The 27,219-nt window shown below is 38.2% G+C and overlaps 2 protein-coding genes across 9 annotated transcripts in view; one reads left to right on the top strand and one right to left on the bottom strand.

Moving 5' to 3' along the window:
* LOC126371141 (protein FRA10AC1) overlaps positions 1 to 5,421 on the top strand; it is an 8,784-nt gene extending 3,363 nt beyond the window's left edge. The window contains exons 3-5 of the mRNA XM_050016363.1: positions 3,328 to 3,487; positions 4,142 to 4,372; positions 5,313 to 5,421. Coding sequence (XP_049872320.1) covers positions 3,328 to 3,487; positions 4,142 to 4,372; positions 5,313 to 5,383 — 462 coding nt within the window. The 3' untranslated portion in view covers positions 5,384 to 5,421. The remainder of the gene's footprint in view (positions 1 to 3,327; positions 3,488 to 4,141; positions 4,373 to 5,312) is intronic.
* Positions 5,414 to 27,219, bottom strand: LOC126371134 (cytosolic purine 5'-nucleotidase). 8 transcript variants are annotated; one of them, XM_050016346.1, is made up of 13 exons: positions 27,077 to 27,219; positions 26,621 to 26,825; positions 19,305 to 19,378; positions 18,831 to 18,948; positions 18,462 to 18,557; positions 18,051 to 18,197; positions 16,622 to 16,898; positions 15,793 to 15,967; positions 11,595 to 11,817; positions 10,726 to 10,873; positions 9,561 to 9,715; positions 7,686 to 7,788; positions 5,414 to 7,009 (listed from the first exon to the last, which is right to left on the bottom strand). In XM_050016346.1, the coding sequence occupies exons 2-13, from the start codon at positions 26,800 to 26,802 to the stop codon at positions 6,896 to 6,898; spliced, it is 1,812 nt and encodes a 603-aa protein (XP_049872303.1). In that variant the 5' UTR covers positions 26,803 to 26,825; positions 27,077 to 27,219; the 3' UTR covers positions 5,414 to 6,895. The 8 variants fall into 8 exon arrangements, with proteins under 8 accessions (XP_049872303.1, XP_049872304.1, XP_049872309.1 ...); XM_050016347.1 differs by lacking the exon at positions 27,077 to 27,219 and adding an exon at positions 26,900 to 26,923; XM_050016352.1 differs by lacking the exons at positions 26,621 to 26,825; positions 27,077 to 27,219 and adding exons at positions 22,646 to 22,872; positions 24,050 to 24,119.

Genomic DNA, 27,219 nt, shown 5'->3' with positions numbered 1-27,219 from the left:
TATTTGTAATTATTTATCTGTTTACACTGTTTTTATCTTAATTAGTAGCCAGTCTAGGTTCCACTGTTTGGAATAGAAAAACATTCTTAACGGTCGCCTAACCGTCCTCTATTTACATCAGAATGGATTGTAAAGGCAACATTGAAATTAATTTATGTCGGTAATGGTTTCCCCTAAGTTTATTAAGGCTCAGATGGGGACCGTTCCCCTCTGTCAATTGCCTTTTTTGCCCGAGAGACCTTCCTTTGTGTGCGATACTGGGGTGTGCGCACAATGCCCGTACTGCCTTTCTGTAGGCTAAATATAGCGTTACAATGTTCTCCCAGACGCGATACAGTGGCGCACACGCACATCTGCTCCGAGCGGCTGCGCGAAGGTTCAATTCAATAAGATTATGTATCCGCTAGAGTATCCAAATATTCTTTTAAGACCAATGTATGCAGTGCAAGGAATAATCTTTATACTTAGATGTTATATCATCATTCATCACTTTTAAATCCAAAAGTAGATAAATAATGTAGGTCCTATTATTAAAGCTATCCTACCGTTATATAGATATATAGGTTCCTATATTGTACACGCGATAGGTATGTTTCAAAGGCGTACCTTCTCGCTTACGAAATAGAGGCTACGTGCCACTGCACTACGCATTTAGAACGACGTAAATATAGGTCGGAGGCGCTTTCTGGGTGATGACTAATACTTATTATAGTAATTAAGTGCGCAGGCAGCTTTGTCTATTAAAAAGTCCTAAATATACCAAACTTGACTTGCATTTAATGACGTCCTGGAAGCAAAAAATGGTCACATCCTTTCTCTGTATGAGTTTCCCTAAGCACTGCTAGTGCTAGAATCATTTACAAATAAGTAGGTATTCTATGTTGCTTCTCGTTAAACAAGTACTTATCCGTATTATCAAAAACAGCATTACATTGTTCCCGCGTTGACTTTGGCTCTGCCTACCCTGATAGAGATTTAAGGCGTGAGTCATATGTTAAATTCAATAGGTAGGTACGTATTTCTATGCTCGCCTGGGATCCAAAAAAACACATTCAGCTGCTTGTCTTGTCATTACTCATCCCATTAGGAATTACGGGCGTGAGAATATTATGTATGTAAGCAGGTACCTACACATTGGATAGTATCCTAGGTCAAAGATAAATTGTGATTACTAAATAAAGACAGATTTTAAACTGTCGAAAAACATTTTCTTTTTTTCTAATTAACTTATTTTTTAATTTTAATCAAGAAAAAAGTAATAATAAGTCCGACATTTAATCACGTTTTTTCTGACGTTACAGTCACAGGTGCTTTTTCATACAAGTTCAATAGTAATTTCGTTTAGTAAAAAGTATCTGATTTGACTAGCTGAAAATTAGCCTATTAATATATTTTTGGAGTTTCCTCCATGATGTTCGCGCGATTTGGCGAGCTATAATCCTATGTATTTCAAGTAACGTCTTTTGTAAAAACCTTTTTTATGTTGACTGTTCATAAACATCCCCAATCATGGTACCAGTAATAGTAGTAGCCACCCCTCGTAATAACAATAATACAATTACCGAGCCCTAACAAAGGCAAGTGTTTGTTTATTACTTGATAAACGATTTTCCCGGGGTTTTATCGAAGAGTTTGGATGTGATATCGACTTGTAAACGTAGTTTCTGCGCGGAAGACAATTTTTATTATCTCGTAATGTGTAGAAAATGAAATGTCTACTTAATTATCTGTCTAGGTATTTGTTTTACAATATACTTAAAGATGTAAAGTAATACATTACATAATGTTCATCGTCTATGGCGGACATTTTTACTAGAATACCCTTCGATTGACTCGAGTGAGACCGTCATAGGCTTCGTCAACCCTAACTTTTTGAGGCGCGAAAGGCCCTTGATGTCATAGCTCATGACTGTACTTACTTATATAGTAGCCGGGACCGACTGCTTAACATGCCCTCCGAAGCACAGAATCATTGCGTTTTGCCGACAATCAGGTTATTTCAACCTGTAGCTGTCACAATGCGATGTTTTTGTTAGTCGTGTTCCCACCGAGAGTCGAATCCAGGAGCTCCAGATCGTGAGCCCACCGTTTAACCACTGGACCACAGTGGCAGGGGATGTGTCAACATAATAAGTCGCATCCGGTGTTTGCTTTGCATTAGTCATCACCCACATTAAATACCTACCTACGTATTTGAAATTCTGGTTTGAATCACATGCGCTAGTAGTGCAGTAAAAAGTTATGTAAAAGAGAGCTTTATTACCTAGCCTTAATTAAAAAATGGACCAATTTTAAGTCGATAGACGCCATGTCAAAAGAACTACCAATGTCCTTATTATTAAAGAGCTTATAACAGGTAGCTGTTCCGTAGGTTGGCAATTGTGGTTACTCGTAGGTAAGATATCAGCGGAGCAGTTGGTACAGCAACAACCATAGGCGGGTTCTCCGGTTAATTAAGAAAGACTTTAACCTTCTCACTCACTCCATAAATTAGCTTAGCTAACTCATCTTTCGAGTAATAGGTACCTACCTAAAGTGCCAGCTGCTGTAACATGTCTGGAGCAATGTTATGAAAGCTCTGAAATCTGGCAAGCGAGCCTATGTGAGTGGAGTACCTATATCTGCTCAGTGGCGCATCTATAGGGTGGTAGAACTGGCGAAATGCCAAGAGCTTCGGCCTTAAGTGGCCCCGATCCGATAGCAAACAACTGAGTTGGTAAGTTTTATAAAAAATATATACCTAACTATATTTCCGCACGGAATTATGTGTAATCGCGCGCGAAGTTTATCTCTGAACAGTAGATCCCCTATGTCGTACGTGCCAATTTTCATTCATATCAGTCCAGTGACAAAGAAAATCTTTGGGCTTTTATAATTGTAGTACGGGGACAGATTCACGTAATCTGTGCAAGTAATAGTTTTGTGATATATTCCCATCGTGATTCACATCCTGGACCTCGCCCAACGCTTGTCCACTGAACCACAGAGGCCGTTTGACTGTATTAATAAGACGTAACCGTGTAGGTGAGGAGCTCGTTGGCACAGCGGGAAACGCACTCGGTCTGCGATTGTTGAAGTTAAGCAACTTTCGCAAGGCCGATCATAGGATGCGGGTGACCACAAAAAAAAGTTTTCATCTCGAGCTCCTCCGTACTTCGGAAGGCACGTCAAGCCGTTGGTCCCGGCTGCATTAGCAGTCGTTAATAACCATCAATCCGCACTGAGCCCGCGTGATGATTTCAGGCCCGATCTCCCTATCCATCCATAGGGAAGGCCCGTGCCCCAGCAGTGGGGACGTTAATGGGCTGATGATGATGAACCGTGTAGGTGGCTCTTCGATGGCGCGTGGAGAAGGAAGTGGTGCTCGGCAAGGGTCAGTTCCAGTGCGGCAACAAGCACTGCAGCAGCGCCGACGGCCTGCGCTCCTGGGAGGTCAACTTCGCCTACCTGGAGGACGGGGACAAGAAAAACGCGCTAGTTAAACTACGTACGTAGCTTTAACTTTCGGTTTAGGCAGGTTAAGCTTGAAGATGCATTGCTTAGTTGTGGGTAGAAGGAAGTGGTGCTTGGGAAAGTTCTAGTGTGGCAACATGCACTGTAGCAGCGCAGCGTCTTGGGAAGTAAACTATGTATTTAGGGGATGCAGAGACGAATAAACTTGTTAAGTTTGGTAAGCGTGCGTAGCTCTAGCTCACCACAACCTATTGTTTGATGCATCCTTTGAACCTCCGATAGACCAGGGGCCTGTTTCATAAAACTTACAATTGTAAATTACAAAGATAATTTGATGTACCTTGCGGAGTCTGTGATCCCAAATATTTTACAGTTTCATTTTAGCTACGTAATGAACACCAAATTGTCGTAATTTACAATTGTAAGTTTTATGAAACAGGCCCCAGGATATCCGTGTGGTTGGTGAATTCTATAACTAACCTCACCAACCTTAGTGTCAGAGTTCATATTGACATGCTATAAACGGGACCCTTTACTTAGTGGGACGTAAATGCAGTGTCGGACCCAAGATATTGGTACCTACGAGTACTATCAAATAGAATTTGGGATTTGTCATTGTTGCATCCAAATAATTTTAAAGGGACTTGAACTGTTTTTGTATTTCTCTCACAAAAAATAACTTGCGCAGGTTTATGTCCTGAGTGCTCAGAGAAATTAAACTACAGATCAAAGAAGCGTGAAGTTAAGCGGCTGAAGAAACGTCATAAGAAGAAAAAGAAAAACAAAGAAAAAGATGATTCAGGTGAAGAAAGCGGTGAGGAAAGTCTCGAGGCAGCCGAGATTGAGATGGAACCCTCCACGTCCACTGCTGCAGAGAATACGACTGTGGAGAGCGTAAACGAATCCTTGTGGAAGAAAGGTTTGTATCAGATTTTGATTTAGGTGTTCACCTAACATACTAAGAAGTTCTTTCACCACTTGTTGATATTCCCTGATAGCCTATCTGCCGTATATGAAACCCATACTTAAAATCTATCATCTTTCATCACAGTGATGACACGGGCCCCACAACAGTACCTATAACAATGTTGTACTTACCAATAGGAACGAAGACTTCCTTAGTCTCTTTTTTATGAAAGTCTTGAAACGTTTTTTTGTTATGTCGTTTATCGATTGGTGTTCATATGTGAACCCAAATAAGTCATGTCGTTCTGTCTAAATACGAACAAAATCACGTTGCCTGCATGTTACGGAAAACAACAAACACATCGATTTCGACAAAATTTACTGAAGTTAGTCCTGCTGGCCTTTCTTTAAAACATCCTGGATCTAATCGCGGTATGTAGGTACGCCTAGAACTTCCTCTACCAAATCTACCACTTATAAATCTTTTTCAAATCTATCTTCAATCATTCTTATTTTTTAGTTTAGGTGTACTTATCATATCCTTATTTAACATAACATAAACTGCCTATATACGTCCCAATGCTGGGCACAGGCCTCCCCTCAATCAACCGGAGGGGGTATGGAGCATACTTCACCACGCTGCTCCACTGCGGGTTGGTGGAGGTGTTTTTACGGCTAATAGCCGGGACCAACGGCTTAACGTGCCCTCCGAAGCACGGAATCATCTTACTTTTTCGGACAATCAGGTGATTCAAGCCTGAAAAGTCCTTACCAAACAAAGGACAGTCTCACAAAGTGATTTCGACAATGTCCCCATCGGGAATTGAACCCGGACCTCCAGATCGTGAGCCTAACGCTCTAACCACTAGACCACGGAGGCTGCCACCCTTATTTAAACAACTAACTAATTTAAACTGGTGGATAATAATAGCTCACGTTTTATTAAATTCCAGGCGTGCAGGAAATAGAAGAAAAGTCTCGGGAGGAAGAGTTTGAAGAATACTTGGAGGACCTACTGTTATAGTTATTAAAGTAAGTTAATAAAACATAAATATGATTTATTGAATTAATTTTATTTATTGCATCCTATTACACATCTAGTTTTGTGTGATTAGGTAAAAAAGTGGAATTGCTACTGATATAAAAATGGCAACATTTCCTCGTTAACAATTTACTCATAATATTATAAACAGTGTATCTATACACTTACCTATGTATAAAGCTACGTCATATACGCATACATTTTTAAACAATTTAAATCACAACATCTAGAAGCCCAATCAACGGAGCTTAACATTTGTAATCAAATCGTTAATTCACGAGTACACTATTGACTGAATTCAAACACAAGTATCTTGTTTACTCAAACAATAAAATATATTAAAAAATATAACAATAATATAAATGTGAACAGAGTGCAACAAAAAATAATCTCTATTGACTGGACTCAAAAAATAAATTCTCGAAATATTTTATACAACACAATATTATAATTATATTCGTTACATATTTATAGTATGTACATATTCTACAACAAGTACTATTCAGTTTAAAATAATCAGTATCGTAAAATATTCTCATCACACTTGGAAATGCTTACTGTCGGCCGGCGAACGACTGTGGATAACAATAATAATTACTGCTGCTGAAGTTTAACTCTTCTTCCTCGCATCACTATAGCCTCTTTATCTGCATCGAATGTAGTTTACATTTTGTAAATAAAAATAAAATGAAGTATTAGTATTGAAAAGAAAGATACATGATCATTTATTGGTGATTGGGGTCTCCTTCATACCAAGTACCATCTCCAGTTATCGAAACCAAAAACAGCAATAAATTAATCGCAGAACAAGTTCCATAAATATCATGCTAAATAAATCTCGGAGTTTTACTAATATTTTATTCCCTCGCACTCAGACGCCATAAAACTAAAATGAATTTACGTCCATTCCCAGATAGATACAATATTATTCACACTAATAAATTCAAGAAATTCAACACTCAATATAACTCGTGTTCTAAGATAACGGGTGAAACATATACATACATTCAACCACAATTTCACCAGCATTCAATATTCGAAAGAAATACGTATTCGCCTGACGAAAATACATTTGTAAATAGGTTAAGAGAAATCCATAGTTTCGCTTTGCAAGTTGACATAAGTATATCATTTATTGTTTTTGCTGGTCGTCTTTCGAAATCCCGAAAAATGCAATTGCGGAACAAATTCCTTCGGGTTAAACATTCGGGTCAGCAAAAAACGAATCTGACGAAACTTCAGGATAAGTAAGCGGACCCTGTAAAAACGCGATAACGCTAGGGAGATATTGATGGTAATGTTTCTGCTTTCTTACTTTACCAAATGGCTTGCTAAATTTTGTTAAAACTACAGCCTAGAAAAAAAAATCGAACTTGGAAGAGAATTGATTTGTTAATAGTATATCTAGCTAAGCTAGGCCACGTTAGATCACCCGCAGGTACAATTGAGCTACGGTAAATTGACTCCATATAATCCTGTATAATTATGGGTTGTTTATTTGGCTGCTTGCGTCTTGGCCACGTCCTCGTCGTCGGAACAGTCTTCGTCGTGCGTGTGTGTGAGCTGCCGCGGCGTCTCCGGCCGGGTGTGTGGGACGGACCCGGTTGTCTATAAACGTATACAAAAGATTACATAGTCTTTTGTAATCGTGTGGGTTGTGAGGTGGATTGCCAACCTCAGCAATCACCGAAAACAAAAAAAAGAAAGTGCGCAGAAGTGCTTAAACTCATTTGAAAAAAGCAAATTTAGGTACTGGATAATTCCGATGTCCACATTGGATGTCGTCATTTGTTTGGTAGCATACGTCACTATAGCCGACGCTCCGTGCGATACATTCGTTTCGATCCAGGTATATCGCTATGAATAAACATAAGCTTACGACTATATCCCAATAGGGTAATCAGAGGTACATCTATCCCAAGATTTAACTAAGTGCCCACACCTCACCGAGCTTTCATAGCAAGCAAGCCTTGATAAATGAATAAATTGAATTTAATAAACAACGCTAATTCTCCGCCCCGTACCGATTCGAATCGAGCACCGATGTCACCTTCTCTAGGTTTTAGTTTATTGTTAAATGCCGCTAAGGAGTAAAAGGGAGAGTGCGGACTGTTTGTCTCACTCGCACTTACGCGTTACGGTAAGAATGAGATTTTTGTATGGAGTGTACCGGCTGCAATTCCGTTCGAGTGAGATACAAAAATTGACCTTCTACAAGCTTATTCATGATAATTACGTTGAATAAACAATTCTGATTTCTGTTAAATTTTATGAAAACCCTTACCTCAACTTTCTTGCGGATGGCGGAAGCGGGCGCAGTGTCTTGCGACGCGGTGTCGTCTGAGATGCTCAGCAGGCTAAATGTCCTCGTCTGGTGCTGCCTCGTCCTGGAAATTACATAAATTATTTTTTTTGTATTTAATTTTCATCTAAGGCTTATCTCACATAGTGAACGAGTGAACGAGTGCCCTCTGCACCGGTTCCCAGGTGGTATAGCCGAGCTGCATTGTGTGACGGATGCAGCAGAGACTTGGTTAAGGGAGCTTAAGCTGGATATTTGATCCAAGCAGGATATTTGTCTGCCATACGCAATAATAATAATAATCTAAGGCTTGAGCTTTGGTGGTAATGCCAGCCTTATAGTTTACAGTGATTAAGAAAAATCAAATCATCACTTTACATAACAAATGAATACTACAGCATTACACCATGTCGCTCAGGGATTTTTATTACAAAATGTTATACAAATGTTTCCGACGATTTTGATAGTCAAGTGACTCTTGCAATATGAGCATGGCACGGCATCTTTATCTTTGTAATAACAATGTATATAGAATATATTGTATATGTCACCGTAAAATTGTAAATAACGTTAGATTATAATCTATCGATTTGAATCTCGCGAGATTGTGAACTGTCGAGTAATTATGAATCGTATCATATTGCTTACAATTTAACGTATTATTTTTCGGTAGATTATAATTTATCGAAGTGAAACCGTCAAATTGTGATACGAAACGCACCTCGCGTGCTATACCATAGAGTTACAAAACTATTAGAGTGAGCATAATGTTAATTTGGGATTCTCTTAAAATGCATAAATGTTTTTGTCATAATTTTAATTATCATAATCCTTTTTGCATAACGTTTTTTAGCATAATAGTTTTACTTTCCCATAATAACATCTATTAATACTAGTTTGTTAGGTATAACTTATTTTTGGGATTAATAAATAGATATCCATAATTCTTTTTTAGAATAATAGTGTTTTGTCATAATTTTTACAAGACAACAGTAGGTTAGGGTGCGGCGGGGGTGGCCCTTGGGCCACCCCTATGCCGCCAGCATGTTTATCTTACACACGAAAAGTATACTGAATGATACGTTTCAGATTTTTTAATTTTGATACATTTTTTCTTACCATGTGATGTCAGAATTATTGATTACTTACTAAATAATTAATAAATACGTACTTGATTTCACAATCTTGAAGAGCATTTATTTTATTTGACTGACACCTGTGTTTTATTCCTAACTCTATGGACACAGAACGGTCTACTGTAAAGCCGACCAATCAGGGACAGCCGTCGGACAGTTGACAATTTGACAATTGTAAGATTGTGATTTAACAGTTTTACTTCGATAGATTATAATCTGACGAATAATAATACGTTAAATTGTAAGCAGTATATTACGTTTCACAATTTTTCGACAGTTCACAATCTCGCGAGATAGATATAATCTAACGTTATTTACAATTTTACGGTGACATATACAATAAATCCGTTACAGCCCTGTTCGGAGAATGAGTGACTTAAATTGTAGTATTACGGGTTCAAATTCCGACTCGGGCTCTAAAACAGTGAATTCGACTTTATGAGATTGAATTCATGTTTGGATCATAGAAAATTGTTATCTTGTGGTATCCAGTATTTGTGCCCGGTTGATGACAATAGGGTCGCCCACTATTACATGGGCATTGGGACTTACACTTGGGATGTACCTCTATATGCAGGATGTTATGTCGATTCAAATCGACGATTATTCAGATCTCAGTCACATTTGTATATTTAATGCTTATAGTGTAACCCAGTATATAGCATACGGTTCTGCCTACCCCTTCGGGGATGCAGGCGTGAGGCTACGTTACGTCGTATACCTGTCGATGGTGGGCGCGTCGACGGTGAACCGCTGCTCGTGCGCGACGGTGGACTCGTGCGGCATGAGCATGGCGGGCGCGCGGAACATGTAGCAGAACGGGTAGTACATCAGGTTGAGGAACGAGGCCGCGTACAGGTCCGCGTACCTCACCACCTGCAACACAACATGTACATAACTGGCTACTATCCTACGTCAAAGATAAATTATGAAATCAGCGGGCTTAGCAACGTAAACGTGCGACTCTTTCTCGCCTCGACATACGTCACCCGTCACTCTCTCCCAGTACTTCACATAAAGAGACATGATGTCTGTCGCGGCGAGAAAGAGTCGCGTGCTTACGGTGCTAAGCCCACTGATCAATAAATAAAGACATCTAAAACTGATGAAAATCTTCTGTTTTCCATTTAACTTAAAAATAAGTCCGATATTTTATCACGTTTTTCTATGACGTCACATACATACATACATAAGTAAGCAGAGACTATGGAATTCCATTTGCTTCGATCCTGATTCATTTCTCTTGCTTCCTCCGCATTCATCAATCGTTTCCTACACGCAAGCCGGTTCAGTGTAGATCGTACTAAACGTTTTCTAAGGACATCTCCAATTTGGTCAATATACGTCTTTCTAGGTCTTCCTCTGCCAGTCCTAACATTGTCCTATTTCATACAAATTCCATAATAATTTCGTGATTTGACGTTTAATAAAAAAACTGATATCAAGTGTAAAATCTGTTAAAAGCTGAATGTGTCCAAATGTACAATCTGTCAAAAGTAGACTACGATTTACGTATACCTTATCAGAGGTACACAAAAGCACATAACAAAAACCAATCACCGCGAGTGGGACAACGACAGAGCGTTTTCGTTCTCGCTCAATCACATTCATTAATCGGTTATTCCTGCACATCTCTTCACTGCTAGACGCTTGCATAGCATAAGGAATAATACTACGTATAGAACGGCAACTCTCCGCTCCCCACCAGCCGCTGAGCTAGGTTTACCTCACCCCCCTCGGTCTTAGTCTTCAATCGTATGGGCGTCAGACGTCACACCTACAAATGCGCGTGTACTTTAACGTCAATGTGTAGTGTCTGTGTAAAACGAGGTTTTTTTGTATGAAGTATCCGGGGTATGAGTTAGGTGCTAGTTATGTGTTCAAACCTGTGAGGAGAAGAATGTCTGCCGCGATCCGGATCGGAACAGCGAGCCGAGCATACCGTACGCGAGGTCCATCTTGTGCGTCACGTCGCGGATCGACGCGCGCAACTTGGAAATGTCGGGCTTTTCCTTCGTACTTGAGTCCAGGTCTCTGTAATAAAGAAAAATAAAACATAACTTAAAAGTATAGGTATGGTTTAAAAACATACTTAACATAATGTAATATAACAAGTGAGTAAACAAATTTTCCCTTTCAAAAGAAAGCTAATACCTATAAAAGTCATTAATTATTGTTTAAATTACGTCTTTACTATTCTACCCTCCAGTCGCCTAATATATTTGAGAACATTTATCAATTCACAGTTAACACAGAGTTACAATAGCTAATTTTATCATCACCTCCACAACTTTATCTCGTTTTTCACAGGGTCCACAGAAGCGACTACCTGTCTGAATACCGGTTTATTAGTAATTACTTTTTGTCTACACACAAGTTTAAACTAAGGAGTAAACGTCACTTGCTACTATCATCATCAATATCTCCCTAGCGTTATCCCGTTTTCACTGGGTCCGCTTACCTAACCTGAAGATATGACAGATCCGATGTTTTACAGAAGCGACTGCCTGTCTGACGTTCCAACCCGAGAAGGGAAAACCAGCCCAATACAGATTAGGTTACATACCTCCGATGTGACAAAAAGCGTGTGTCGGTTTACATTTTTATACCACAGCAATAAAGGCTATATGTCGGTATTATTCTGAAGGCCTGCTCTCCACGGTACGATTTTCGTTGAGTCATTTTGTGCCACAAGATTGATTCCATGTTTATTTCCGTTCACCGATGCAAATAGAGTATTAAGATGCCGACTGACCTGTACATGTCTCCCAGCTGCACGTCCAAGGTCTGCAGCTGCGTGAACAACTGGCACTTGTCCGTCCACACGTGTAGCTCCTGCACCAGCTCTGGAACGATCAGGAACGTGCGCCAGCCGCCAATCTTCTTCGACTTGAGGATGTCTCCGAATATGTGATCTCCGATGTATAGCACGTCCTTGCCTTTTGCGCCGATTAATTCGGTGAACACGTCACATGAGCCTGAAAATTTGGTGTTTTTAAAATCTTACATCGTAGAAGTTTTTTTTAATACATAAACTCACGTCTGTTGCACCGGAGTAAGCAGAGACTTTTTGGTTTTAATATATTAAAAGTAAAGTAACCACGATAACTTCCGATTACGTACCTACTACTTGCTAAATCTAGCTTGATAAATCAAGAAGAACTATATGTATAAGTAATGACGTCAGTAACAAATACGCAAACCGCGTAATGCTAAAAAGAAAAAAACACAAACAAGTACTTTCAATATACCTAGCTATCTGTGCCAAGCTATGTGGAGCTCTGTGGACTATTACCGAAGTCATGAAAGTGATAACATAACATAAACAGCTGTGGCATCCTGCGGTCCCACACAGCCAATATGATATCCCTGATTAATCAGGGCAAAAAAATATATGCTAGGTAGGTGATTATTATAATTAGGCCCTCTAACAGCATATTTAAATGCAAAATGAGAGCGTTAAATGGAATAACAGGTATAACTCTTTTAACGTAGTAGGATTATAATGACATCCTAGCGCGAAGCACATCGCCTAGTGCAAATATGTCTCTATCGCACTACAGTAATTATATCGAGGCCTTCGACCAATAGCCGTTTGACGTCCATCTACATAGATAGCATTCGTATCGTTTATTGGTCGAAGCGCTCAATATAATTGGCGCCGCGCGTGGCGTGGTTGTCATGCAGACCCGGCATGTATACAGCTTTGTACGAAAGAGACAGAAGATATGTCAGTCTAAGCATGCTACGTTAAAAAGACTGTAGAAGGTATTTACATAACCACATTCACAGAAAACTAGCTCATTATTATCTATCACACGTCATTTAGTGATAAACATCTGTTTATCTGTCGCTAGATTTGCGCTTTATTACTATTATGCGCAACACGTAGCAGATATCTATCCTGATATTCATAGTTTATTACCCTTATATTTATCATTCTACTTATCAATTTTTTCTTCGATAGCTAACATACTTAGTATTTTATATCGATGCTTTCATCATCTCCAGCATTATCCCGTTTTTCATAGGGTCCGCTTACCTAACCTCAAGATTTGACAGGTCCGGTTTTATACAGAAGCGACTGCCTGTCTCACCGTCCAACCCGCGAAGGGAAAACCATCCCAATCAGGTTAGGCCACATACCTCCAAAAATGCATTTCTCGTGAATGTGGTTCTCCTCACGATGTTTTCCTTCACCAATCATTTATGATCCAAATGAATAATATGAATTTGAAAACAAATTCGACAATAATTGGTTTATGCCTGTGCTGGATTCGAACCTCAAAGTGAGAGGCAAGCGTTCTACCAACTGAGCTATGTACCACGGTTCACGGCAAGTTTTATATCGATGCTTTGAACTTCATAATTGAATACGAGAAGTTTGACAAATTATGACTGATTGGATCATGCAATAGCTATTTGCTGATAGTTGCGCATTTAAATTCCCCTCTTATCTCGTTAATTCTTGGAGTGTCGTATTACTACCAATACAAATTGATAGTGATAAGCTGAGACAGGCAACCGTTATCAATGTTATTGACTTGCGCTAGAGGAATCTTCCACATTGCTATATTAACTAAGTGAAAATGTCATTCATATAGTATCATTCTAATAGCTTCATACACACATAAACTCACGCCTATTTCCCATCGGGGTAAGCAGAGACTATGGAATTCCATTTGCTTCGATCCTGACACACTTCCCTTTGCTTCCTACACATTCATCAATCGTTTCATACACGCACGTCGGTTCAGAGTAGACCGTACTGAACCTTTTATAAGGACATCTCTTTGGTCAATGCTAATAGCTTCATTATGTACTCATAATGATCATGAATACCAACGTGACTTAGCAAAAAACGTATTCTCTAATGCCACGTTGTATACGACAAAAAGACAAAATTAACTTAACTACTCACTTATCGGACATTTCGCAGAAGCGAACTAACGCTTTATAGATGTATTGAAGGCAAGATAATTTCTGTTTAAGTTGTATACATAATTATATACACCTAGATATATACGTTTTGTTGTTGTAATTGTGAATGCAGTGTGTAATTGGGGCACATATACAAAAACTAATTTAAGACTTGCATTTTATAACTTAACAATATGTGTACTGTTGGTATAGCTATCTAATAAATAAATAAATAAAGAAAATAAATTCCAAAGTGATAACCCTGTACGGTGAACGCGTAAATTACATCGTAGTGTCACAGGTTCGGGTCTCGGCTTGGGCTTTAAAGACTAAAGACACTGAATTAGACGTTATGAGTTTGAATTCATGTTTGGATCATAGATAAGCTCAATAAGCTCGCTCCCTACATGAGACTAAAACATTGCTGGCGAGAAGTAGGTGCATACAGGGTGTTAGTGACATCGTAACAAATACTGAGGGGGATGATTCAGACCATGATTCTGAGTTGATATCAAGTGGATTTTCCTGTCGGAAAATTCATGAAATTGTTGTGTTTTTTTTTTAATTATTTTCCGTTCCATACTTTTGCAATGGAAAATTCTACTTGGTATCAACTCAAACTGATGACCTGAATCATCTCTCACCATTCACCATTGCCACCCCTTCAGAGATACTTTATGGGTGAATCTCAAAATTTCAAGTTTGGTGGCGAAATTTCATATTATTTTTTCGTGAAAAATTGGGTTCCGACATGAAAAAGATCCAAAAGGATCCTCGGTTCCGACATGAAAAAGGAATTTTTCAATTCCTAATTTCCCCAATTTTTCACGAAAAAATTATATGACAGTCGCCAACAAACTTGACACATTTTGATATTCACCCTTATGTGCCTTACAAATTATTATTTTGAAGTAACTTTGCATTTTCTATGTACAAATAAATTGCTTCGAGGTTTAGGTATTCAAATCTATCTCGTCGACCGACAATTCGTCGCTGACGTCGCAAACGGACGTATCTGCAATTTTCTGCTAAAATAATTTGTGTCTTATTGACAATAACATAAGGTGCAAATCAGATCCGCCAAAAAATTGAGATACGTCACTTTGCGACGTCAGGGACGAATTGCTTATTTATTGCTCATAAAAGTAACGAGGATAATAACATAGATCGTAAACATCACGTTTAGTTGCCGCACCCAATTGATTGTTACATTACATCATTAAAGACATGCTATTGTTACTTGCTATAATGCAATAATATCCGCCCTCTATTGACATTCGTAAATACATGACTCTATTTGCAGCACAATGCGACGTCTTACACGCCAATCATAATATATACCTATTGTGTAGGGCTATAAACCCTAATGATAGGTTGACGTTATCGGATTATTTCAATTTTAAAGCAAAACAAACTTATATTGGCCACGATTCCAGTAAACACTATCTAATTTTATTTTAAGTTATACCCGTCATTTTCTTATCCCCCGCAAAGGAAAGGGATGATTGTCAACTGTTAATTTTAAAACGAATGAATAACCCAGCCGATTAAAATGGCATCTCGCTGATATGCAACCCGTTTGACGTGAGCTGTCAACTTAATTCTGTTTAGGAGAGTATTTTTAAATTGCTGCCTAAAATTGAATATTACACGTCCCTTTCTTTTTCGGCGGATAAGAAAATTACAGGTATAACTTAAAATTAAATTAGATGGTGTGTACTGGAATCAGCACCATTGTACTTATAAAATATTTTATTTTAGAATTTAATTCATGTAATAAGTTAGCTTAAAAATTTTGAAAATACTTCCTTGCATTTGTGCCCGGTTAATGGCAATAGGCTCGCCTCCTATTACATGGGAATTAAATATGGCTGGCGAATAGGTGTGTATACCCCTGCGTATAGCTATGATGCTATGTGAATACGGATTAAACAATAACAACATAAATCAGATCGCATGTAATATTAATTGTCATGAGTGACAAACACCACTAAATTAAGGCTAAATAAGTAAAGAATATTTCCTCCACTCACCACCAGAGTAGACCAGCCCCTCGTGTAGGGGCCCGACATGATGTCCCATCTTCAACGCTCCGGTCTTGGTGTCCACCTGCCGCAGGATGGTGCCTTCGCCGAAGAACAGGGGCTTCTTCGCGTCCACTACGATCCAGTCGAAATATGTCTTCCAGTTCCTATGAGGCTCGCCAGGCTGAAAAGCAATCCTATATTTAGTTTATAAAGAACTAAATTAGTAGGTGACACACACGATTTCCGACACAATATCCATATGTACACAGCTGCTATCGTCCCAACCATCAAATGTAAATGTAAGGTACTACACGTAAATGGTTCGCTCTTCAAACTATATGACGACGTTAGAATGGTATTCGGGGGTCAGACTCAATGCAGCATAGTATGATTTCTCCAATTTTCACATGCGTATGCAAACTGCTTGAACTACTCTACGGTGGTCACACATAGGAGTCGATTTTTCAACAATTATTGATAAAAGCGTCAGCTCACACAGTACATCTTACAACGACCGTATCTAAACACTATGTCAAGCAGAAATTGAAAAATCCACTCTCATGCGACTTCAATGTGTAAACTTGCAGAGTTATGTCGTGGATCTGTCGTGTTTCTTTCATCGGGATCGAATTGGAACTGAAAACCGAGATTTAAATTGTTCAAAAATCTAATTCATTTGTTTAGAAAAAAAAAAGTATAATGATAAAGAATCAGCCAGGGTCGATTCGATTGCATTGTACTTTCACTCTCGCTTGCGCTGTAGTTTACATTTGAAAATGTACCGCTAGTGAAGATCTACGACAGAGGTGCGCGTGATTTGAATAAATTAGCTCACCTTAGCGCCGTGGGGGAAGTCGAATAAATAGCTCATAATCTTATCGGTGAAGTTGTACTCGCTGTTCGTGAGGATAAACAGCTTGGCTCCGCTCTCTCGTATCCTTGACAGGAACATCGGCAGCCGCTCGTCCTTCTTCAAGTAAAGGTCCAGATTCTCAATGGTCTTGGACTTGAGGTCACCGTGAATGTGGACGTAGTCGACGGCGTTTCTCACATCTTGGAAGATGGATTTGAATGACATCGCCAAGTCACCACATCTTACCCCCGACTTTTCCCTGAAATGATGTCATACGATTACAAACCTAATCCGAAGGTTTGACTTGTCGTATTAGTAGACAGGACGACAGAAAAGTATATCGGAATGTTTGTAAGCCCCTTCCATATTTAGCGTCGTCGTTATAAATAGAATTTTCATAAACCGCGGGTGACAGTTGGCTTCGTTTTATAGTTGCTTAAAGTATTGTGTATGTTCGATTCGACTTTGCTAAATCTGCTAATAAATCTGCTATCAACTATCAACACGTCATTATTGTCAAAGACTTAGTATGCAAATATTGACATTAAAAGAGTAAAAGCTATTAATTATGCACGTTATCGATTGAGGGCACTCAGCCCTATCGTAAACATAGATATGCATCAGTTCATATATGCAGATACCTACTGAAACACAATAAGTAAGTACATAATAATACAGATTATAATAGTTGAATGAACCGACGTGTTTCATCAACAGTCAATCAATAATCATATAGACGAATCTAAATAAATACCTACCATGAAACCTATTTACACGTAAATTTACGCGTCAAACAAAGCAAAGCCACACATATTTGAGTTTATTATTCCTAGAAAAGAATTCGATAAATAACATTAGTGAAACGATCACAATAATACCTACTTAACACGGGTCGGTATAGGTAACAATACGGCCTAAGTTTATGAGCCATAAAGCGATTTACATAACGCGTTTCGTGCTGGCGTTGAGTTAGGTATTGTTTGGCTGTATTTTAGGGCTTTCATTCCATATTAAATGAGGGGTAGACTCTAATTACTCTGCAGACTCATACATTTTGCCAGACAAAACAAATACTTGTGTTTTGGTTTAAGTTACCTAACAATTAACAACGTATGCCACATTACGCAATAGCAGACGTAAGTGCTTAACGCCAAATCGCTTATGACTAACAACGCATTTTCAATTTAAATAATCTTATATAAAAGTACGAATATATTTGTTATTGAAAGTACTTTCAACCAGGCTAAAAGAGGAAATTTATCATTCGATTTACTGTATTTTATTTGAGCAGCTGTCGTAATAAAACTCTGTCTAAATTTTCTGCCAACAGTCGGTAAACAATTTGCTTTTTTAATCCATTCCGTAGTGGTTACTAGAGGTAGCAAATATAAAAATGTTTAGTAAGTCTTACCTCGTATACTGTGGGGAGTTAGTGAAGAAATCTATGAGGCACGCTATCAAATACGTCTCAGGCAAGTTGAACAGTGTGTTCAAGACGTAGACCCTGGATTCGTCTAATGTCAAAAACTTGTTTGGATACAACTCGTATACTTGTGAACTGAAAAGAAAACCACGATTAGCACCCATTCCACAAGCATAGAATTAGTTAAAACAGTCTAAAGGCATTCTACAGTGCAGACATAGGTCTCATCTCTGCAAGGGAAGTTGGTATGGTTTAGTTTTGCCGATCGACAGTCTATCGATACTATCGAAGTCTTCAAAGTCTACTATAGTTTGACGTCAACGCTAGAATGATGCTTACTCTTCCTCATTGAACCATTAAGGGTGGTTAAATAAAAGACCATTAAAACTGATTACTTACTGTTTCAGGAATTCAAATCCATGAACACAAACTAGGATGTTGCCATAGGCGTCTACTTTCAACAGGTTACCGTATAAAGTGTCAAACCATAGCCCTCTGAAAAACAAATTATACCATTAGATATTGTCCATCATCATTCACTAATGCCAAGTACGATAATATTATATAATTATCGTTACGAGTACATCCAAATTGGGGTAGTCAAAAGTACATCCATCGCAAGATGAACTAAGTATCCACACCTCACCTTTTCTGTTAGAATAACGTGAGCGTATATAATGGTTTATAATAGTAGATTTACAAGAACCAGTTATTTCAATAATCTTTATTTCACGTTCAATAGTTTCAATCATAACAAAAGTAACTCACCTGACTGGAAAAGACGGGTCATATTCAAACTCTAATATCTCGCGCGGGTAGCCTTTTTCTACTAATCTCTGTTTGGTTAAATTGAAGCCTAGGTTCTCATACTGTGGAGATTTGTACTCTGTAAAGAAAACAACTTTTACGTACCTCGTTCTTTTGATAATATTAAATGGCAACAGCCACACCGAATGGAACTAAGTTCGTAAGACGAGCCTAGATTATTAGAGAAGTTATAAGTTTATAACATAGTACTAGTTTTACCGCAAGAGCAGTACTCCTAACAGGCGTCACTAGCCAACGAAGTTTAGATGAAGTACTTGATCTGTACTAGAGTGTCCTTTTATTTCCAATGGATAATAAATAGGTATAGATACTAAGAGATTGTTAACACATTTTCTACTTGGCGCTGGGCGCTTAGAAAAGAAACATATCAACTTCTAACGTTAATGAATTAAGAACACACTGAATATAACTTACCAGCCAATGTGTAGTCCATATCAAAACCGTAAAATTTGACATTTTCTAAATGTAGCGATCTGTTCACGAAGATTCTGGAAATAGGAAATTCAATTTTATGTTGAGACAATGATACTTTCTTCATAATTTTTAATAAGTAGGTAGATATAACTCGAGGTGAGCGGGCGTTCGATTTCTATTGGCTTTCTATTATATTTATTTATTATAACATTCCTAATTTGTCATCGCTTTTCATACAAAATGAAAATAACCACAGTGCAAATAACACATGACAGATACATTTTTAAAAGCCGACAATGCAGTATCATTGTCATTGTCTTGAATTGAGTTTCCATGCCCAATAAACAAATAGCGTTTAGTCTGTGACATAATAGAAACGCAGATATAAATCCGAACGAGTATTGCAGACCCGCCTCCTGAGCCTCTCTTGCCAAGCTCTTTGAGCATCGTTGAGTCTTCGTCTTACGGTCGATATCATTCAAATAAGAATTATCTAAGGATCGCATACCGCCTGAATTTTAACCTTAGTAGCGTTCTTATTAGAGCCATGCTACATCGATCAAAACTTGGGTTTGTAGCTAATATAGGTACTCGTTAGTATTTATTTACTAGATAACATGTGAAAATATGAAAATTTATTGCACCTAACCATGCTCTGATCGAGGAATGACGAATAGAAAACCTATTCTGATATTTTTCACCGACTTCAAAAAAGAAGGTTATAGGTACACCTGGTTGGTACTGAAGATAATATTTTATCGCGTGTGCCACTTGACTCTCATTTCACTATCTGAAAATGCGACTGGTAGGGAGATATCCTACCCACTTCACATTCATAAAACCTTTCACTGTTTACCCTTTGACTATGTCTGTTACCGGGTTGTAAAGGTCACAACTAAAATAATTCGACTTTGAGCTAAGTTTAACATTTTATCAGAGAACTCGAGACTATTTCTAGAATTTACTATTTTTAGAGCGTGGATTAAACAAAGTAATCCCGGATTAAGTTTTATAAAGTGAATCATCCTTCCGGGATGTAATGTAATCTATTTGAGTAACGTGATCAACTCATGAAAGTATTCTCGAGTCTCATCTTAACTTAGTTTGTTATCGAGCATTTTATGGAAGTTAAGAAAAGGATTTTTGTTGTCAAACACACGTACGTTATGCACAAAAGTTTACATTGCATTCACGATTCCTACCGTGACTACTTTCTATAACTCTTTCATACATCAATACAGCTGACATTAGAAATAGGTGACGTAGTTCATTGTTGACGCAGTAGTTAGATACCTAAACATACTGTTTATATTTTTCACCGCCACTTATATCTATTTTACATGGAAATCTATAACGTTAGTTGCAAGTACCTTTGTGCCTAGGCACAAAACACGCGACGTGAAACCGGCCACTGGGGGCGAAAGTTGTTATATCCGTTCCACAAACTAGACCCCATACATAACTATGGAATATTTTATACCACCTACTAGTTTACGCAATGACCAGCCAATTCGTAGCATGCCGCAATTATGGTAAAAAGTCTTATTAATCATTACTTAATAAGAAATTTAGCCATTTCTAATTGATTATAAATATGTAAATGTATATCCAATACAATTTCTTATATTCCTTTATTAAACATTTAAAACAGATTTTCCAGGTTTCAAGTTAATCAGACATGATTAACAAACTATCTAAGATACGTAGGCAGTAGGTACTACCACGCATACATATCCTGTGCGTCAATAAAGACTAATCGTACCTAGACAATACGATTCTGCTAGAACAATTTGTGTCACAAAGTTATGAAACAATTGCGATGACATAGACGATGAATGAATAGCAAACTCAAGATGACAAAGACTTATAGAAGAGAATTCAAATTAGGTAAATAGGTACATCATCAGCGCGGTATTAGAGAAAAAAGGATGTAGGCCTTCACTGATAAAGATAATAAGGAAGACAAGACATATTTTCCATTAATTAGCAGATTTTGATTCTAGATAGAAGGCCTTGGTGCGAACTAAGGAAATAAAGTAAAAGCCACAAGCACACAGCTGATTATCCGCTATTTCTTGAGGCTCTTCCCACGTCAGAGTCGTGATTGGCGAGATTAGTTTAATCGCCTCCAACAACGTTCGTTATCGAGGGCGAGCACGCAATCTTGTTCCTAACTTTGATTGAAATATAGACATTGATAAAGTTACGTCACGCGTGAACTAACGCCATAAACACGAACGACTACAGAATTTCCATTCCATACAATGCCATCACGCCAATATTTTTCCGACTCCTAAATTGTTTATACAATGCAGACATAGCGTCTAGCTTAGAAGCTAGAGCATAGGAATAAACAACTAAGTAGTTTCGTATTCATAACATCCTTTACACATTTTAGAACAAGCGGTAACTCATACGAGGCCTTGAAAAATATAGTTGCGGTGACCTAAATCAACTTATACTGCATTTTATGAACGAACCGCAACGAAATTATGCGACATACCTATCGTATACATGCGAACCGCAAAATTTTCGTGAGCATACAAAGGCAGATTTTACACGGAGCTATAGAAAGTATATTGCTACTTTCCGGGCGTTCAGAGTTTACAAGAAGTGTAATAATTTTATCGAGAAACATGTAACGAAATTGAATTACGGATTGGCGTCAGATGCTCCAGATTTAGTTGGCGTCAGTAGTAAAGTGTCGAGATTAATAAGAACGTAGAAGGATGCCATCGGATACGCAAAGCAGAAGTTTCTGAAGAATATGGCAATGGCACAATTCCAGTATTAAACATATGCCGAATGCCGATGTAGACATGTGTAATTCCAGAGATTTTGCAGCGACTCTCGAAATATAACCGAGTGGGACTTATTCAAAACCTTGTTGACATAACACGAGTGATATATTAAAAACAATATATTTATAGTTCGAATACATAGAATAAGTGGGCGTCTAACGCAGTTCTTAATATCACCCCTAGATATTGTGCACGCAGAAGTGGACTTTGCAAATTGTTGCGATGAGAGTCATCAGAAACGTGTACATGACGTATTTAAATTGCGCACGACGCAACTTGCATTCGTTAATAAATATTCTGCAACAATGCAAAATAGTTGTAAAAGAGTAACGACGACGGTGCGGATTGCATAGGCACGCATTTTTTTATAAATCACTGATTGATTTTAGATAAAAACTCGAGACTAACTGATAATGATAAATGATGTCATAGGTGGGCAAATTCCATTTTAACACGAGAGCAAATTGGATTTTAGCATATAATTCACGACGTCACGTGAAATATTCAAGGATCAATTTTAAGTTGTAAAAAGTAACTCACTCGTTTGGGGCGGCTGTGGTTCTGTCTCCTTTTCCGTAAGCTGAAGAGCCATTCGCCAGTGGAGGGAGAAACTCCGATGCCGATTCTCCATTTGTTCCGTTTTCCATGATTCCTTGTATTCTCATCGCATAACACACTTACACAATAATTAACTGCTATTCAGCTTCTTAGACTTTATTTACGTAGTTCCGACACTGTTTATATTACAAAACAGCCCACGATTATACCTAAATGAAAGTCAAAGTGTTTCTCGGTAGCGAGCTTCGTTTTACTCTTATATCTAAATAAACAAATTTAATTTAATAGAAGATGAGAAGAGGGCTCCTGCACACCGCACTTAGCGAGTCGCAGGAAGCGTTTGAGTGGTTATCCTTGACAGTAACAAGGTTAAACAGACCGGTGTGGCTAAGCCATGTACCGCTGACACGGACGTGTGTCATACGAGAACGACGTGATGCATTTGAAGAGAGTACATTGTATATCTTTCCAAATAATGAACGATATTGCCTTGTAGAATGTGCGTGGAAGTGATTAAGTTATTTGTGTAGAAGCTTGTGTTGCTGTAGGTATCGAGCTATGTGCGGATGTAGGTAGACAGTGATAGTGAATGGGCTCCACTAGGGGCCGGGATGCAGGGCGCATGGGGGAGCGAGTGCCAGCAGGCCCGCCAATCGATATAATTCGCCACCACACTGCGTTTTAAATTAGCCTCTATGTCTTCCTGTTGACATTGTTAAACTCAATGTCGCCTTTCACAAACTTTTCTGTTTAAACTATTACGCATAAAACATTGCTAAGTATGAAAATAGTGTTTATCCTCATTCAGCTTGATAGCAAATTACATAGACGTTAATACATTATTATATTTATAATACAGTTTTACAGCTCGTTCCTTTTCTTTTGAGTTACACAAGTCAACGCACTCGCAAGTAAACAATCAACCGTATGTTCAATAACATAGATGTTTACTTTAACAAAAAACATACCTATCTACGTACAAATGAATGACAAATCAGCTGGTAGATTAAATGACTTGTGAAACCGGGACTTGATTTGGAATTCACTAACAAACAGGTAGAACTTGAAATCGTACGGTTTGCACAATAGACATTCCACATAACAGACTTCAATGTTGACAACACTGAATATTTGTCTAGTTTTAATTTCAAAATCGCATCACGTCGAACCGGGTAGAAATTAACCTTATTACCTATTGTCAAGTATTTTATCCTTTCTATATTTTTTTTCAATTAAGTGCACCGTCACGCATGTAAACAGTGCAACAAACGATGTTGATGCTCCTTTGTTCGGCGAGGTGCAAGACACGTACAATATAAAGCGAGTGGTATTTCGGTTGTGAACACTGAATTAACGTCACGTATCAGATCACGTTGATAAACGTACTAGTAGTGTATCGTAGCGACGCGATATCGCTTGCGGGCGTCGCCGGGTACTGAGGCACTGACGCGTCGAGTCGACAGTACCGTGCCGAGGCTGGCCCACTGCTCCCCGCCCTGCGGCGGCGCCAACAGCTGATTCATTCCTCACTTGAACACACTCCGATGATGCTGTTTTCGATTCAAGCGCATTTTATGTACGCAGCGGGTTTGTTGTTTGAAGAACGCCATTTAAAATGTTGAGTCAAATAAATAAGGGGATAGACAACAATATTCCCCTTGAAGATCAAAACAAATTGCCGGACAGAGGTTTTGGACTGCAAAGCACTTCTACTCCGATATAATCACGAGTAAAAGAATCTATACATCTAAACATACATTTTCATTCAAAACAGAAGCTAGAAAGAGATTGTACCTACCTCTAATGAATATTTTAAATTCCAGACGTAAGCGTCAACAAAAATAAATCAAGCAGCCCGCTCTCCCGGAAATATCCTGATCAATACGGCAAGAAAACTGCGCATCATGAATTGAAATAAGTATGTCTAGGTCCGCTGTTGCTGTGGACCGATTCATACTATAGTAATCTATCCAGCAACACAATTAACAAACAGCTGAATGTCAACAAATGTGCCACTCGCTACATTCATGCTGATAAGGGAACACTGGGTGATGTAACTGACGAAATATACTTTGAAACAGTCGAACCATATCTCCAAAAACTTACACGTGTTATTGTTTTATCCGACCTAGATAATAGCTACGTGCAGCTTATTGCATCGTTATTTGCAACTTATTGGGGCCTTTGGAGACTCAATAATAACTTGACTCCAGGGTTGATGAGGTCGGTCGTTGATCTCACAACCCAAACGAAAGAAGGAGAAAACCAGGGTCACGATTGATGAAATAGATAAGTTTCGTGTTGTAGTTGTACCTAATTACGGTAGAAAGTTTAGAATCAGAAGTATATACGTCAGCAGGGGTCATCGTCATGAAAATCGAATGATCTATGTGTATTTTGCGAACTATTTATTCATTGAATTAGCTATTGTTTTGCACGTGTTTTGTACGTTTGGGCCTGGCCAATCGCGATAAGATTGTGCCATAATGATCACATTGTACTACTTCTTGCGAAGTATTACGAACGTAACTGTGCATATAACTATCCTAGACCTGATTCGCAAAGTATTCCTGCCTATTTTAACCAACGTATGCTAAGAGTACATTTTTATTTCCCAGCAAGTACCATGTACGCGAATAGCGACTGAAAAGCTATTTAGAGTTATACCGGTAAAGCTGAAAGTGTGAAGATTGCATTCATGATCGCAGTGATGCTAATAAAACATTATTTTCGATGTTACATAAAATACACGTTACTATTTTGATATTGAATGTTGATGGTCGTTTACGGTATCGTAAATAACGCAACCTGTAAATATAGATCAGAGTAGACACAGCTTATTAATAGTGAGTGTGACCTAGTATTTGCCAAAGAATGAATTCGCACGTTCAAAATACATACCTGTGTTGAAGGGCGCGCTTGTCTAGCCAGGTGGAGTGCATGGTGTCGAGGGACTCCGCGAAACTGTCCAACTCGACCTCGCTACGGTCGCTCCTCGACAGTGGCTTATCCACACCAACTTCCGACTTGTCGGGGATTTCTATGGCTTCACCCCCCGCGAGGAATGTCACCGTAGGTTTTTTCTTAGACGAGGAATTAGCGCGTGCGCGAATATCTTGCGGGTTCACCGGCGGCGTTAGAGGGTAGGCACTCTCGTCAGGCATTTTTTTAAATATCAGACTTGACTACACTGTGTCGTATTCAAATTATAACTGCGCGCCCTTCTAGCTATTCTTGAAAAACAAGATAATTGTTACGTGATGACCCCAAGTGGCGATAACTCTTGACTGGTCATTGCTGATGTAAATATTTGTAGAGATTTATCGTTAAAATATAATAGCTTTGTTGGTTGACTACATTCTATATTAACAGAGATAACAACTCCTTCAATTTTATGTAATATCTTTTATAAACATAAGACTGAATAATATTAATGTTCTCATATTGCGTACAGATGGCTAATGTTATCATATTATTCACATGGAAAATTTCGAAGCCTAAAAGTTTAATCTAATAAGTTTCCTAATACCTAACTAAAAAGAACATTACATTGTCGAAAAATATGATATATATAGTTCTGAACTACAGTAACAGTTGCCTATTAAAATCTTAAATACTATATTAATTTCATGGATTTCTTAATTTTTTCATTTGATATAACATAACATGGCATCACTGTGTATAGTATATTATAATACACCCACTACTCACCAGCTATGTTTACATCCCAGCCTATAGCCATTAACCAGGCATAAATCCTAACCACATACCAAGACCAGCAATCCTAATCATAGTATTGTTATAATCCTGGAAACCAGTTATATAATAACAAATTGTACTTGCCCGAGTATAAAATAAACTATTTCGTAAGTTTGCTTGTATCTAGGAATCACCTAAGTAGGAACACACAAAACACAAACTGTCTGTATCTGTGAACTATGCAGAATTGTAACTTACCTGTGCTCAGCACGGCGATAATATTTCTTAGACTTCATGTTGTCCATCACTAAACATTCTTTGTCTTTGCAGGCATCCATGTTGCTATTACAATTTGATGTTGAACTTCTCTTGTAAATTGAATTCAATCGGAAATTTCTTTGGTATACCAACTGCAGAGCAGAACTAGCACGTCTAAACATATACCGCTTAAATTCTTGATTAACTAAAAACAAAAAAAAAAAATAACAACAAGTTGGCACTGCCTAAATCTTTTAGCATAACATATCAAATACTTACACAAAACGTATTATTATAACACGAGTAATTTAATTTAACCTAAACTATACAATATTTGTCTCAAAACGAAAGCACACTTCAGTACTGCAGTGACTATTGGAAAATACTAATTTTAGCTTTGACAATATGACTATTATAACTCCATGCATGAGCATGACTCATTGAAAATTACCTTACCTTTAACAATAAAAAATGAAACAAATATATTTTTTGGCTAATTTATCACTAAATTCAAGTCCTTCCACCTTAGGTGTTAAAACAAATTGAACAATACGTAACGAAAGATTTTGCAAACTTATATACCTTCTACTGCAGTTTGT

Source organism: Pectinophora gossypiella, chromosome 12, assembly GCF_024362695.1.
Source record: "Pectinophora gossypiella chromosome 12, ilPecGoss1.1, whole genome shotgun sequence".
Lineage (NCBI taxonomy): Eukaryota > Metazoa > Arthropoda > Insecta > Lepidoptera > Gelechiidae > Pectinophora > Pectinophora gossypiella.
This window is presented reverse-complemented; position numbering and strand designations above follow the sequence as displayed.